The sequence below is a fragment of the Bos indicus x Bos taurus genome, chromosome 6, assembly GCF_003369695.1.
Source record: "Bos indicus x Bos taurus breed Angus x Brahman F1 hybrid chromosome 6, Bos_hybrid_MaternalHap_v2.0, whole genome shotgun sequence".
NCBI lineage: Eukaryota > Metazoa > Chordata > Mammalia > Artiodactyla > Bovidae > Bos > Bos indicus x Bos taurus.
The window spans coordinates 95,405,515-95,421,352 of NC_040081.1; the positions used below are offsets into that span (position 1 = coordinate 95,405,515).

General features: G+C 40.3%; 1 protein-coding gene across 1 annotated transcript in view; it reads left to right on the top strand.

Moving 5' to 3' along the window:
* The window catches only part of BMP3 (bone morphogenetic protein 3), a 32,400-nt gene extending 17,823 nt beyond the window's left edge, over positions 1 to 14,577 (top strand). Inside the window, exons 2-3 of the mRNA XM_027544867.1 lie at positions 1,431 to 2,344; positions 10,397 to 14,577. Of these exons, the coding sequence (XP_027400668.1) occupies positions 1,431 to 2,344; positions 10,397 to 10,588 (1,106 nt within the window). The 3' untranslated portion in view covers positions 10,589 to 14,577. The remainder of the gene's footprint in view (positions 1 to 1,430; positions 2,345 to 10,396) is intronic.
* The last annotated feature ends 1,261 nt before the right edge of the window (positions 14,578 to 15,838 follow it).

The window sequence follows — 15,838 nt, forward strand, 5'->3', positions numbered from 1 at the left end:
AGTCAGTGATGCCATCCAACCATCTCATCCTCTGTCATTCCCTTCTCCTCCTGCCTTCAATCTTTCCCAGCATCAGGGTCTTTTCAAATGAGTCAGCTCTTCACATCAGGTGGCCAAGGTATTGGAGTTTCAGCTTCAACATCAGTCCTTCCAATGAATATTCAGAACTGATTTCCTTTAGGATGGACTGGTTGGATCTCCTTGCAGATAATATCACATTTATTTATCCATTAATCCATTGATGGACATTGATTTTTTTCTGCCTTTTGGCTATCATGGAGAGTAGTGCTGTTATAAACATGTGTGTACATGTACTTATTTGAATACCTGTTTTCAATTCTTTGGGGTTTATACCTGGAATATTGTGGGATCATGTGCCATTTCTCTGTTTAACTTTTTGAGGAATTGTCAAACTGTTTCCCACAAGAGCTGAACCATTTTACATTCCAACCAGCAATGTAAAACTGTTCCAATTTCTCCACATCCGAACACTTACAATTTTGTTGTTTATTATTATGTGTCAAATGGTACCTCATGGAGGCTTTGATTTACATTTTTCTGATGACTAATGATATTGAGCATCTTTTCCTGTGCTTGTTGGCTATTTGTATGTCTTTGGAGAAATGTCTGTTTGAATCCTTTGGTTATTTTTTTTATTGGTTTGTTTGTCTATTTGTTGTTGAGGTGTAAGAGTTATTTTTATATTCTGGATCCTGTGCTATGCTGTGCTTAGTCACTCAGTCACGTCCAACTCTGCGGCCCCATGGACTGTAGCCTGCCAGGCTTCTCTGTCCATAAGGATTCTCCAGGCAAGAATACAGGAGTGGGTTGCAGGCCCTCCTCCAGGGGATCTTCCCAACCCAGGGATTAAACCCTGGTCTCCTGCATTACAGGCAGATTCTTTACCATCTGAGCCACCAGGGAAGCCCAAGAATACTGGAGTGGGTAGCCTATCCCTTCTCCAGGGGATCTTCCCAACTCAGAAATCGAACTGGGGTTTCCCGCATTGCAAGCAGATTCTTTACCAGCTGACCTATCAGGAAAGCCCATCCTGGATCCTAGGTTTTATCATATATTATATATGATTTGAAAATATTTTCTCCATTATGCAGGTTGTACAAACTTTCTTGATAACATCTTTTGATGCACATAATTTGAGATATTGATGAATTTTATCCAGTTTATCTATTTTATCAATTTATCTATTTTTTATTTCTCTTTATTTTTTTACTTGCACTTTGAGTGTCATATGTAAGAACCAACTATCAAATCCAAAGCCATGAAGATTTTACTATGTTTTCTTCTAAGAGTTTTATGATTTTAGTGCTTATATTTAGGTCATTCATTCATTTTGAGTTAATTTTTGTATATGATGTGAAGTAGAGAGTCCTGTTTACTTCTGTTTACTTCCTTTGTTTTTTTCTTCCTAGGAATGCTTGAAAACAAGGAACTGCATATTTTTAACCTGACTTCTCTAACTAAGTCAGAAAACATTTTATCTGCCACACTGTATTTCTATATCAGAGAGCTGATAAATATAAGCCTGAGTTGTCCTGTGTCCCAGGAATGCTCACATCATGCCCAGAGGAAACACATTCAGATTGACCTCTCTGCGTGGATCCTCAAATCCAGTGGAAACCAAAGTCAACTCCTGGGTCATCTTTCAGTAGATGGAGGGAAACCTCATCGAGACTTTGTGTCCTGGCTGTCAAAAGACATCACCCAACTTTTGAGGAAAGCCAAGGAAAATGAGGAGTTTCTCATAGGATTTAACATTACTACCAAAGGACACCAGCTGCCAAAGAAGATGACACCCAGTCCTGAGCCTTATATCTTGGTGTATGCCAATGATGCTGCCATTTCTGAGCCGGAGAGTGTGGTGTCAAGCTTACAAGGACACCGGAATTTCCCCACTGGAGCTGTGCCCAAACTGGACAGCCAGAGTAGGTCTGCCCCTTCTATTGAACGGAGGAGGAGGAAGCGGTCTACGGGGGTCCTTCTGCCTCTGCAGAACAATGAGCTTCCTGGGGCAGAATATCAGTACAAGGAGGATGAAGTATGGGAGGAGAGGAAGCCTTACAAGACTCTTCAGACTCAGCCCCCTGATAAGAGTAAGAACAAAAAGAAACAGAGGAAGGGACCTCAGCAGAAGAGTCAGACGCTCCAGTTTGATGAACAGACCCTGAAGAAGGCAAGAAGAAAGCAATGGATTGAACCCCGGAATTGTGCCAGACGGTACCTTAAAGTGGACTTCGCAGATATTGGCTGGAGCGAATGGATTATTTCCCCCAAGTCCTTCGATGCCTATTACTGCTCCGGAGCGTGCCAGTTCCCCATGCCAAAGGTAGCCATTGTTTTTTGTCCTGTCCTTCCCATTTCCATAGTGTGGAAAGACCCAAATTGAATGTGTGTTTTCATTTCCAAAATCCATCTGGACCTTTATTCATTGCATTCTAAAGTGTAATAGGTAACATGGTTATGTTTGGTTTTTCTTTACTGGTTGTTAAAGTAATATGAAGTCAATATTGGTATGAAGAAGAATATGAGAAAACACTGCATGCATAAAACATGTTTTTGCACTGCTTCCAAACAGAGTGCATGTTCAGCTACATGATCACATGTGAATTTATGCCTGTCCACAACAAGGAAGCCCCCAGTGGTAAGAGGCTGACCTTTCAGCGGGTATTTAGGGAATGAGTGAATGTCATGAGAGCAAAAGGAAGGACTAATTGGATTGGTGCCCTGATACAGAACATTTTTGATAGTCTCTTGTGAGATGAATTGTCGTCACGGGGGTTAGGATCAGGGTTGGGCTAGGAAAACTTGCCTCATGAAATCCACCAGATGCTTATTTCATTTGCTTCCCTGATAAATATCAAAACTGGAGTCAGAATAGGGCACAATGACTCTGGCGACTTCTAAGACTCATTTTAACTGCTAAGAGCTAATCCATGTCTCTTCTAAAATCAATAGGGACTGAACCTTTAGCTTATCAGTACTCAGTATCCTCCTGACAAATATATTCTCAGAAGCCTCCCCAACCCCACTTCTGTCTCGCACAGCAAGTCCAAGTGCTGTACTCTGAATTTAGAATTAATAAAACATATTGGTGCCCCCCTGACCTTCGTGAAGCTTATTGCTGCACTTCCATTCTTAGCCCATAACAATTTGAGTCTGATGTACAGTGAAAAGTGATCCTGGCAATAGAATTCAGAGAATAAATAGGAGTGGCTTGTTTCGTTTTGTTTTAGTTTTTTGCAAAACTTGACATGGATCAACTTCTGCTATTGTATGTTAATGGAGAAAAACCCTTTGTCTCAAAGAGTGACAAACTTGTGCGTATAGGCCTTTAAAGGAGCATGTTCATGTTACAGGCCTGTGATCGCTGGAATGCTAAGGGTAACACACACATAAGACAGAAGGTCAACTAAGCAAGGCCAGATCAGCCTCAGGGCCAAGAACTTGATTGAAATCCCATTTTCCTGTTAGGATGTCTCAGAAGAACAAGCTTGCCACATTTTCTAGACCTTGTGGATTCCAGGTTTTGTCAACCCAAATACAAAGTAGGGATTGTAGACATTTATAATGATATAAATAGCCTTATCTTGTTTAAAGATTATAAAGGACATTTTATTGATCAATAGAAACTTGATCAAACTGGGACAGCATTTAAAACACACCAACAAAGATGCCAAGTATAACAGGCAGTAATGAATCTTTACTCTACAGTGGGGCTTGCTTTGTGGCACTGAGAGGCAGAAATGGATTCAAAATATCTCTAAACCTGGGATGACTGATTTTAAGTGGGTCTCTGAGTTTTCCAAATAATTCCTCTCTCTCTCCTAAACTGTGATTTTTTTTTTCTAGGTTGCCTGAGGAAGTTTTCCTCTTTCCTCTTGACTCCAGATTTTAGGACCCAGAAAGCTATGATCACGTGGACATATTCAGTCAGTTAGCTGACCTGGGTTGGTCTCCATAATTACCCCAATTTGCCTCTCCAATCTGTAATGGCTCTGCTTGTTTTTCCTGTTCAAAAACCTTGCTGCTGTTTCCATAGATCTTCATCATAGTCCTCAGTGATCTAAAGAATAACAATTTAAAAACGCATGAGGGATAAGAATAGAAGAGATAAATTTAAGGAAAGAAGTATGTTAGTGTAACAGGATGATTAAAGGGTACATGCTTGATCATAGCTGGGTTTCTTAACCTTCAGGTACCTGCAAATTGCCTAGGGATCTTCTTAATCTGTAGGTTCTGATCCAGTGGTTTCAGGGGCAAAGCCCAAGATTCGGTGTATCTAACAAGCCTCTAAATGTTACTGATGCTGTTGGTCTGCAAACCATCCTTTGAGTCGTTGAATCCTTTTGGCTTAAAACTTGGCTCCACTTCTTACCCGCTGTGGTTTTGAGGTGGGGAAGTTCCTCTAACTTTCTGTATGTTAGTTTTCTCATCTTTGAAACAGGTACTAGGGTAAATAAAAATATCACAGTATCTGCATTATAAAAACGATGGGGAAATGAGATCATCGAGCACCTTGTACTGATAGGCACTCAATGAATTTTTTGCCATTATTAATGGCCGTGGCTGAGACTGAAGAGAATAGAAAATCCAATGTAGGGAACTGGAAAAAAAAAAAAAAACACAGGAGTAGGGATCAAAAGAATAAAAATTGTGGGACTTCCCTGGTGATCCAGTGGTTAAGACTCTGTGCCTCCAATGCAGGGGGCATGGGTTCAGTTCCTCCTTGGGGAACTCAGATCCCACACGCTGTGCAGCATGATCAAATAAATAATATGAAATAAAATATTAAAAAAAATAATAGATGTAAGACAAGGATACGTTTTGTAAATGTTTCTTATCCCTTTTTAAATGTCACAAGGCTTTAAATAGGATTCTCCCTTCAGCCCTAGTTCATAAGCTCTTTGGTGGGTAGAATCAAGAGAGCATCCATTATAGCAACTGAACACATGCTGTGTTAATCGCTCGGTCATGTCTGACTCTTTATGTGACCCCATGGACTGTAGCCCACCAGGCTGCTCTGTCCATGGCATTCTCCAGGCAAGAATACTGGAGTTGCCTTGCCCTCCTCTAGGGGATCTTCCCAACCCAGGGATCAAACCCAGGTCTCCCACATTGCAGGCAGATTCTTTACCATCTGAGCCACCAGGGAAGCCCATGATAGTATTTGTCAAACCTTGGAATGGCATCCAAACTACAGGGAGATGTCATGTAATAGGGATAAGGGTGGAGTCTTCTCTCCAAGCTGGAGAATTCCTTTTGCCAAGTTTCGAGTGGAAGTCTGGCTGTGACATGGACATCTCAGTCCTTCATCACCTTGTGTGGATCTGCTTAACTTTTGAAGCTTTCTACTGATTCCCTGTAAGCCTTCCAGGCTTTGTGTCTTTCAAGTGGTATAGTCACCAAAATGATGGGAAGCTTGAAGCGGTATGAAGCTGTGACATCAGGGGTAATTAATCACTGTCCCTGTTATCAGCCTAGTGTCCAGCATGGTAACCAGAGTCAACTATTTAAACAAAAATATAGTTTTTGAACCACAGAGGAAAATAAGGCCTCTGACCAGATCAGTACAAATGCATGTGGAATAAGTGAGGTGCCAAAGACCTTTCAGACTATACATATACATTCTGCCCCAGAGAAAAGTTCTCTCGGGCCAGACTCCTCGGCTGGCCCTCCTTCCTTCTGGCCTCCCCAGTGAGAGCCTGCTCTCTAGAGCCGGGCTCTTCATCTGCAAAAGTCGACAACCTGTCTGTAATTCAGAACAGCTGTGCTCTGCCTTTCCCAAATTCCAGGCTTTGCCCTTTCCCTGATTCCAATTAGATAGTTTCTGGGCTATCACACCCATGTGGGTTGGACTGGGAGAGCATGGAGCAAAGCCCCATGGCCTGAGTCAGGAATGAAGGCTCAGAGCTGATGACATTCTCTCCCCTGCTAATGCACTTGTAATCGAATTCAACTCGAGGACATCACCCGCAGCTTGGCAGGTGAGGGCCTGAGCACGGCAGATTTCATTCACAGACACGGCAGCTTGGATTTTTCTGATTTCTAGCCCTTACAGCCAATCTGTTCCCCCAGGGAGAGACCCTGGCATTCTGCCATGAGATGAAAAATACCCATATAGCTGTAGCCAAGTCTTAGGCCTTGGCCTCCCCTCACCACCAAAGCAGAGATGGAAAACAGAGATTTCAAATGAAAGTGATTGAGCCATTGTTGCTGACAAGTGGTCCAAGGGAACCAATGAAGGATTGGAGGAGTGAAGGTATTTTTGCATGGAGTGGTGCAAAGGTTGGGAACAGCAAAGACAAAGAATTATGGACCAAAGAAGCTAAACACTTTGAACCAAGCATCCTTTCTAAACAAGAAATTCACATGGAATGCGTTCAAAATGATGCAGTCTCAATTAATGTCCTGAGGTTTCCAATTTCAATCTCTGATCATGAAGATGAACTCTAAAAATCCTAACTCTTGATATATTGAGTTACCTAAGCAAAAAAAAAAAAAAAAAAAACCTAAATAGATACCGATGTCCTGTTTCACCCACATTAAAAAGTGAGACTGGGGAGGAAAAGGGCTTCCCAGGTGGCTCAGTGGTAAAGAATCTGCCTGCTAATGCAAAAGACAGAGGAGACGTAGGTTCAATCCCTCGGGTCAGGAGGATCCCCTGGAGGAGGAAATGGCAACCCACTCCAGTATTTTTGCCTGGAAAATCACATGGACAGAGGAGCCTGCTGGACTACAGTCCATGAGGTTACAAAGAGTCAGACACGACTGAGCAACTGAGTGTGCACCGGGAAAAAAAGCACAGGTCTGCATTTGTCATCACTGGGATTCTTAAGCTGCTGTGAAGAGAGACCTGAGAAACGTAATCGGAAGGCAAAAACAAGTGAAAATGATAGACTGGCAAATGTTCCACACCAGCAAATGGTCACATGGATCTTTTGTGTTTGGCTTAATTATTCCTGATCATGGCAGCTGGATTTCACAGTGAGAAAGAGAAAGGGGACAACTCCCTAGAAAACAGAGAGGTTCCTGATAAAACACACCGCCGACAATCAAGGGCTTGCTGGATTCCAGTGAGCCCACCAGAAACTGCTCATTTGTGAGTTAGAGCTTTTAAAAAGGACAGGAATTTTCCTAGGGAACACCCATGAATATTTTCCATATCTGTGCTGGGTCATTAGCTCAGAACCTTTTATTTTTGTTGATGGGAATTATTTCCACAGAAATAGGTGCAATGGAGGGTATGTTATTATTTATAAGTATTTCATCCATTTGGCAAGTATTTATTCAGTGCCTAGAGAACCTTCTCTGCTCCAAGCACCGAGGACAAGCAATGCACAGCTGGATTTATGGATCAAGTCCTTGTCTACTTAAATGTATGAAAATTAAATGGTATAGGAGTCAGTAAAACATTAACAGTAACAAAATAGTGTCAGACAATCTATGGCTTTAAAAAAATCCTTTGGGGTGTTATCATATGCTGTTTGGATGACTGAATTTAAAAATAAATCAATAGAGATAAGTGGATGGCTGCAAAAGTTTTCTTAAGAAATCGCCTGATCCTAATGAAAGAGCAAACAGTGGCCATTGGTACGGTGGTTATAGTACAATTGTAGTTTGTCAATTACATGCATAGTGTTGATGCCACAGGACACAGGAGATGCAGAATAGAACAAGACAGACTTCTTATCCTTAAGCGGAGAAAATACCCTTCTTTGCAAAGTTAATTAATTGTAGGTTAACTACTCTTCCAGGAAAAAAGAGTAGATAAAGGAGCTGGCCATCATCAATACTAACTTTAAGGTAATTTGTGCCCGTTAGCAACCATGTTGAAGTCTAATGCATGGATAATTTTTTTCACTGAATTGAAAGATGAGATGAGACAAATCGGATTTGCCCTTTTCCTGCCCACCCCCCAGCAAAATCCTATTATTTTTTAACAATGTGCCAACTTTCTACTTATTTGCTTCTCCTTTGGCTTTTGTGTACTCTTAACCTTTCCATATGTTTCAGTTTCCCCTCCTGGGAGTTTTAGGTGTATAAACTTAGAATACCAGGTAACTGGGGGCTGAGGTGCCTCTGAAACGTGGCTCAAAATCTTGACATTAAAAAGCCAGCATTTTGGCTTAAATCCCATTCCTGAATTGACATGTGATCTCTGGCAAGTTACCAAAGACCTGTTTCTAAATTCTTTCTAATGGATTTCATCTGCTTAAAAGAGACATCGGGGAGAACTGATGTTGAAAAGTGTGGCATTGCTCAGGAAGAAGGTCTTACCACACTGGCAATTCCTAAACATTCTGGGCTTGGAAAAGTGACCGTTCTTCAATGCTGAGCCGAGCTGGATAGGGCTCTCTAAGTAAAACCAAACTTCTCCCATGTATGGTCACGGTCCCATTTGGCATTGCTTGGGAACAGATTTTACTCAAGCTCCTTTGGTCAAACTTCTGACAGCCACAAAATAATCTCAGGCCCCCTGGATTATTCCTAGAGGATATGCCCCAGGTTTAGAAAACTAAAATGCTACAGCATTAATGTCTGCACCCATGGAGCAACAGTGACCCCCAGTGGCCAACAGTGTGGTCCTCTTAATCAGCATCCATTCATCAAGTGAAGTTGCTCAGTCAGGTCCGACTCTTAGCGACCCCATGGACGGCAGCCTATCAGGCTCCTCCATCCATGGAATTTTCCAGGCAAGAGTACTGGAGTGGGGTGCCATTGCCTTCTCCGTCCATTCATCCAGGTGGTAACTATTAAATAAATCAATGCCCCTTGACGTTGGGGACTTCCCAAGTGGTGCTAGTGGTAAAGAACCTTCATGCCAATGCAGGAGACATAAAGAGAGATGGGTTTGATCCCTGGGTGAGGAAGATCTTGCATGAAGAATCCCTTGGACAGAGGAGCCTGGCAAGCTATAGTCCATAGGGTCGCAAAGAGCTGGACAAGAGTGAAGTGACTTAGCATGCACTTGACATGTTTGTGTTATTTTCAAAACAAAGTATAAATGTCACTATAGCAGTGGCAAAAATCTGTTAAGTTGGTGCTTGTTAAGCGTTCTTTGTGACTAGCTCAGGATCAGATTGTTTCTTTTGCAATCCTGTTATTGAAAACACCCTTCATCCAGTCACCCAGTCGTGTCCGTCTCTTTGCGACCCCATGGACTGCAGCATGCCAGGCTTCCCTGTCCATTACCAACTCCTGGAATCTGCTCAAACTCATGTCCATCGAGTCGGTGATGCCATCCAACTATCTCATTCTCAGTCGTCCCCTTTTTCTCCCACCTTCAATCTTTCCCGGCATCAGAGTCTCTTCCAGTGAGTCAGTTCTTCTCATCAGGTGGCCAAAATATTGGAGCTTCAGCAGCAGTCCTTCCGGTGAATATTTAGGACCAATTTTCTTTAGGATTGACTGGTCTGAAAACACCCTGACCTGACCTGAAGTCACTCAGTCATATCCGACTCTTTGCGAACCCATGGACTGTAGCCTACCAGGCTCCTCAGTCCATGGGATTTTCCAGGCAAGAGTACTGGAGTTAGTTGCCATTTCCTTCTCCAGGTGATCTTCCTGACCCAGGGATCGAACCTGGGTCTCCTGCATTGTAGGCAGACGCTTTACCATCTGAACTACCAAGGAAGCCCTGAAAACACCCTGCTGCTGCTGCTAAGTCGCTTCAGTTGTGTCCGACTCTGTGCGACCCCATAGATGGCAGCACACCAGGCTCCCCCGTCCCTGGGATTCTCCAGGCAAGAACACTGGAGTGGGTGAAAACACCTTAGGATGTACTAATTCCCTGTTTGAGGACTAAATCATTTTTAATTAAATGATTCCTGCTTAGAAAACCAGATTCGAGTTCTCACTCTCCATGTCTGTATGACTTTATATGTGTCATTCAAGCTTTTTGAGTCTATTTCTCTATCTGTAAAATGGAAGAAATGGTGGTTATGTGGTAAGGATTAGAAATACTACACAGAACATGCCTAGCACCTGAAAAAAAGTAGAAGTGTTAGTCAGTCAGTTGTGTCTGACTCTTTGCAACCCCATGAACTGTAGCCCACCAGGCTCCTCTTGTCCATGGAATTCTCCAGGCAAGAATACTGGAGTGGTGTGCCATTCCCTTCTCCAGAGGATCTTCCCGACCTAGAGTTCGAGCTCAGGTCTCCTGCATCGCAGGCAAATTCTTTATCAATCAATCTGAGTAGGCACTTAGTTGAGGACAACCATTTTGGTGATAGTGATATTGGAGATTGGGCTGAATGTGTGATGATGCCAGAGCTTTATTAATTTGTTGAACCAAATCCATCATATGTATATTTTTAGTGGGGGCTAGAGAGGGGAAAAGCCATTCTACCTAACCTGTGTTCTCCCTTTTCGTTCCTAGTCTTTGAAGCCATCAAATCACGCTACCATCCAGAGTATAGTGAGAGCTGTGGGGGTCGTCCCTGGAATCCCCGAGCCTTGCTGTGTGCCAGAAAAGATGTCCTCACTCAGCATCTTATTCTTTGATGAAAACAAGAATGTGGTACTTAAAGTATATCCAAACATGACAGTAGAGTCTTGTGCTTGCAGATAACCTGGTGAAGAACTCATCTGGATGCTTAACTCAATCGTTAGTTTATTTTTATGGACTTTTTTTTGCACGGCCAATGCATTTCATTTCAAAAGATTTTTCAGTAGTCAAAGGCAAATGAGCAAATAGACTGATGATTTCCACCAAGGAGAACTGGACTGTATTTGTTTCTGAATGTAATTCAAAGCAAGATTAAAGTAAATATGGAAATCGTTTTCTTTAAAAAAAATTACACAAGAAAAACAATCACTCAAACTGTTTTTAGAACTGTTGGAGAACATACTGATTTATTTTTGTAATGGGCTTTGAAAATAGATTGGAAGCAAACAATAGCTTATCATTGATCTCTGCTCACAGAAATAGAATAATTTCATATTTTAAAGCAGGCTTCTTGCCTTAGATTCCTGAGCAACTTAGCAAGTACTAAATAATTCAATCAGCTTTGATGTTTATCTTAAATTTGTGGAGACTATTGTTTACCTGTGTTTTTCTTTACAGATCCTTGTGTGACTAGCTGAGTGGAGGATGTGTGCTGAGTGTCAGTGTGTATGGATGTGAACACATTCCTAGGGACGTGTGCCCTCTTTTGGAAGATTGGCTTAACATGATTTTATAATTCAGTCTGCATGGGATTCTTGTTTTTTTCATTTCATGTTCTGACAAGCATCATTCATTTGTGAGAAGTTTACCAAAATGGATAGAGTGATCCAAGAGGGTATGCAAGAGTTACCACTTTCCTCAGCCATTTATTTGGAAATACTGATGTTTTCATTCCATGGCCCTCACAAGAAAGGCAACCAGCAACCTAGTTTTCAAAAACCCAGATCTAATTATTCTTCTGTATCTCTCTTCCACAAGTGCTTTCATTTGTTCTTTTAAATTGAACTTCAACATGCAATTAATTCTCTTGATATACCTTTGCTTCCTATAAAGTAATCAATAGATACCAAGGCTCAGTGGATGGACTATTGGAGATTTCTTTAAGTGATCAATCTAATCACAATCACAAGTCCACATCCTTGTTCACCTACTATGTCCACGTCCAGACACTTTTTCATGTTGATCACGGCTTTTGGTTCAGACAGGGAATCTATTCTTTAGTATGGCTTACTATAAATTATCCAGCAAGAAAGGGAATTGAATCTATACACTTATTGTTTTTTTCCCCTATTTCCATTTGTCATAAATATCTCCTCTCACACTTTTGCCTTTGAGAAATTGTTTCAAAAATCTTTTCTTGGCTCTGTTTATGTGTGACAGAAATGTTTTCAGACCATGATTGTTGTTGACGTTCTCTCTGTGGTTAATTGTTATCTAAGTTCAGTCTGACCTGATTAGAGTCAGCTAAGGCAATGGCACCCCACTCCAGAACTCTTGCCTGGAAAATCCCATGGGCGGAGGAGCCTGGTGGGCTGCAGTCCATGGGGTCGCTGAGAGTCGGACATGACTGAGCAACTTCACTTCCACTTTTCACTTTCATGCATTGGAAAAGGAAATGGCAACCCACTCCAGTATTCTTGCCTGGAGAATCCCAGGGATGGGGGAGCCTGGTGGGCTGCCATCTATGGGGTCGTACAGAGTCGGACATGACTGAAGCGACTTAGTAGTAGTAGTAGTAAGCCATTTCAGAGGCTGTGAAGTTATCGGAAGACACAGAATACATGGAGTTTTGTTCTGTCTGTCTGTAGTTATCTGTGGTAGTTCGTAATTTAATGTTAACTGAGCATCTACTTTGTGAAAGACGTGTTAAGTGTCTTCACTTGTAAAAATAAAGAGGCAGACTAGTTAAGCTGGAAGGTCCTTCTTCCACCAAAAGTTTGGGTTTACAGTACTTGTTATATCACACATATCTTCCTTGAATGGATGGTAATGACAGAGCTAAAACCCTGCAAGTATGGCTGTTCATAAACCAAAGGCAGAAACATCCTGTTCTTCTGTGTTTGCCAGTATGGCATTCCCTGGCAGTTAAGTAGTATTTCTATCTCACTGGAAACCCATTAAAAAGAATACCATGAGAAGACGCTCTTTGACACTTTTGGAATGTGTGTTGACTCCATGAATGAGAAACACCTGTTCTAAATGATGAATGAAGTGCTGGTACCTGAGTTGCTATGGTTTCTTCTAGTTCATTTTTTTGTTCTGGTAGCATACAGATTAAAAATTAGATAAGGGATGAAATTATTTTCTACTAAATTTTATCAAAAATTTGAAACACAGTTATATAATAGAAGTGACCCCGTGTGTGGCTGCTCTACCCTGGGCATGCTCTTTCTGTAAATATAACTTTTATTTCATTGGTAGATTGGGTGAAATTCGTAATTTAGTTTTTTCTAGAGATGTATCTACCAAAATCTCTTAACAATTCCTAGTTTTCTTTCCCAGCCTTCTTCTCTCCAGATGTCTGTCAGTTACCTTTAATTTAAATTTAAATTGATGCTCACTTGTTATAAATTAAATTCTATAATGGCCAAAAAATATCTCTAAATAATAACTATTTCCAATTTTGAAGCAATTGATACGACAAAATTAGAATGTAATAAAAGTCACAGGATTGACTTTTAGCGATCAAAATAGCTTTTGACTAGTAGTTATTTTTCAGCAAGCTTGTAACCATTATTAATTATCTCCTGCTTTGAAGCCATATTATGGTATAAATGGGAAAATGTTTAGTTCCCCAAAATAAAGGAAAGTTACTTTTTAGGGGGTTGAAGCAGAGTTTGAAGTAAATGAGTTAATATTTTAAGTAATAAAATTTTACATGAAATAACTGGAAAATTGAGTGACTATGTCACAATTTGTTAGATACTAATGTCTGTATAATTACTATATAAACTTTTTATAAATCTCCTGATTTAAAGTGATATTAATGAGAAGAGAAATTGCATTTATATTAATAATGCCATTTTCTAAATCATGCATCGTTCTTTTCCTCTCCCTTTCTCTTGCAACCACCCTATCACCCCCATATGAGACACACACACACAGTTAGTTGAAAATAACTTTTTTTTTCAATAACTGTTCTGTTGAATTCAAATTCAAGGGCTGCTGATATAGTACTATCAAAGTATTTTGTTGTAACCTGTGTAAATAATATACCATTTACAGGATGTGGGGTTGTAGAATTTAAACTGGAAGACTGGACTCTGTAGATCTCAGGACTATAATATTCCCGATCAATTTGGACACTCACCTAGCTATATATTAACTGATGATCATTTATTCATTAAGCTAGGATTTTTTTTACCTTTCGTTTCAGAAGAAAAAAAGTTTTTTGCCCATTTATTATTTTCATAGGCAATCATATGTGTATAATGCTATTATCAATCTGGCTTACAAAGATTTTTTTTATATATATAATTACATTATACACTTTAGTCTTACTTTTCTCTGTGCTAACAAGTAAGTAATGTCTGGATATTGACTTGGCTGAATCAAGGTTGGGTCAAAAAATAGTTCTGCATACCTTATGTGTAAGATTAAATACGAGATTAAATAAGATATCTTGGATAAGTCTGACTTCTCTGTATATCTTTTTTTCCCTTGGGAATTGTATTTTAATGTAGTTATAGTACTTAAATGATCCCCTTCTCCCAAAAAACCAAGCCTTCCCTTCAGCTTTCCACAATAGTTTCTGTAAATGTTCTAGTTGAGAACTGAATGCTTGTACAGTTGATGGCAATTTAAAAAATATATATTATATATGTATATGGAAAAACTTTAAAGATGCTTTTAATTTATTTAATGACTGTTGCATTCCTATCTATAATGGTAATAATTTTCATATTTAGATGATAAGAAAAAGTTCTTTTTACTAGTCACTACAGGCAGAATGACAACTGGTTCTCTAGTACAGTTACTAAAGGAGCATACTGCAGTGAAACTGTAAGGATGCTTCACTACTGATGTGTAAGCTTTGCTGGCTTTGTATCACTTTCCTCCAGTAATGGAGAGCTTTTCTCTATACAGTATGGAAATAAAATTGCTTAACTGAACACTTCCCCGTTCTCTTCTACTTATCATTGGGAAAGACTGCATTTTCACAACTTGAGAAAGTTGAAAAATTGCTGCATCTGAAAAGAGATAACAAAACTTAGGCACAGAGTCAAACATTTTCAAATAGTATCATAAATGAAGCATCGTAACCTATCAACAACATAACATGAAACATAACACTGTGAAAATTTATATACCTGTGTGTATATATATACATATATATACACCTGTATATATATATATATACGTATCAGTTCAGTCACTCAGTCGTGTCCAACTCTCTGCGACCCCATGAATCACAGCACGCCAGGCCTCCTTGTCCATCACCAACTCCCGGAGTTCACTCAAACTCATGTCCATCGAGTCAGTGATGCCATCCAGCCATCTCATCCTCTGTCGCCCCCTTTTCCTCCTGTCCCAACCCCTCCCAGCATCAAGGTCTTTTCCAATGAGTCAACTCTTCACATGAGGTGGCCAAAGTATTGGAGTTTCAGCTTCAGCATCAGTCCTTCCAATGAACGCCCAGGACTGATTTCCTTTAGGATGGACTAGTTGGATCTCCTTGCAGTCCAAGGGACTCTCAAGAGTCTTCTCCAACACCACAGTTCAAAAGCATCAATTCTTCGGCACTCAGCTTTCTTTATAGTCCAACTCTCACATCCATACATGACCACTGGAAAAACCATAGCCTTGACTAGACAGACCTTTGTTGGCAAAGTAATATCTCTGCTTTTCAATATACTATCTAGGTTGGTCATAACGTTCCTTCCAAGGAGTAAGCGTCTTTTAATTTCATGGCTGCAGTCACCATCTGCAGTGATTTTGGAGCCCCAAAAAGTAAAGTCTGCCATGGTTTCCACTCTTTCCCCATCTATTTCATACATATACACCTCTGTACATATATATATATGTACATATATGTATATATACACACACACCCATAAGGGGAATATCTGAGATTCAGCTTGAATCACTTCATTTTTTTTTTCTCTCTCTCCCTCCCTCTCAGTCATTTCTTGTTTAACCACACACTCCACTTACAGATACTTTGTGTGAATGCCCATATGACTGTTTTGACAGTAACTTTATCTGTCATTGTTAACATGTTCATGTACACATTTTAGGATGATAAGCACCTATTTAACTCATCTGATCATTGAGATGTATTTCACCATTTTTGTTTAGGCTATACCTTTCTCTCTAAAAGAAAAATGACCTCAGGTTAAGAAATAAAATATGCTTTGTTATTATTCTCCCTCA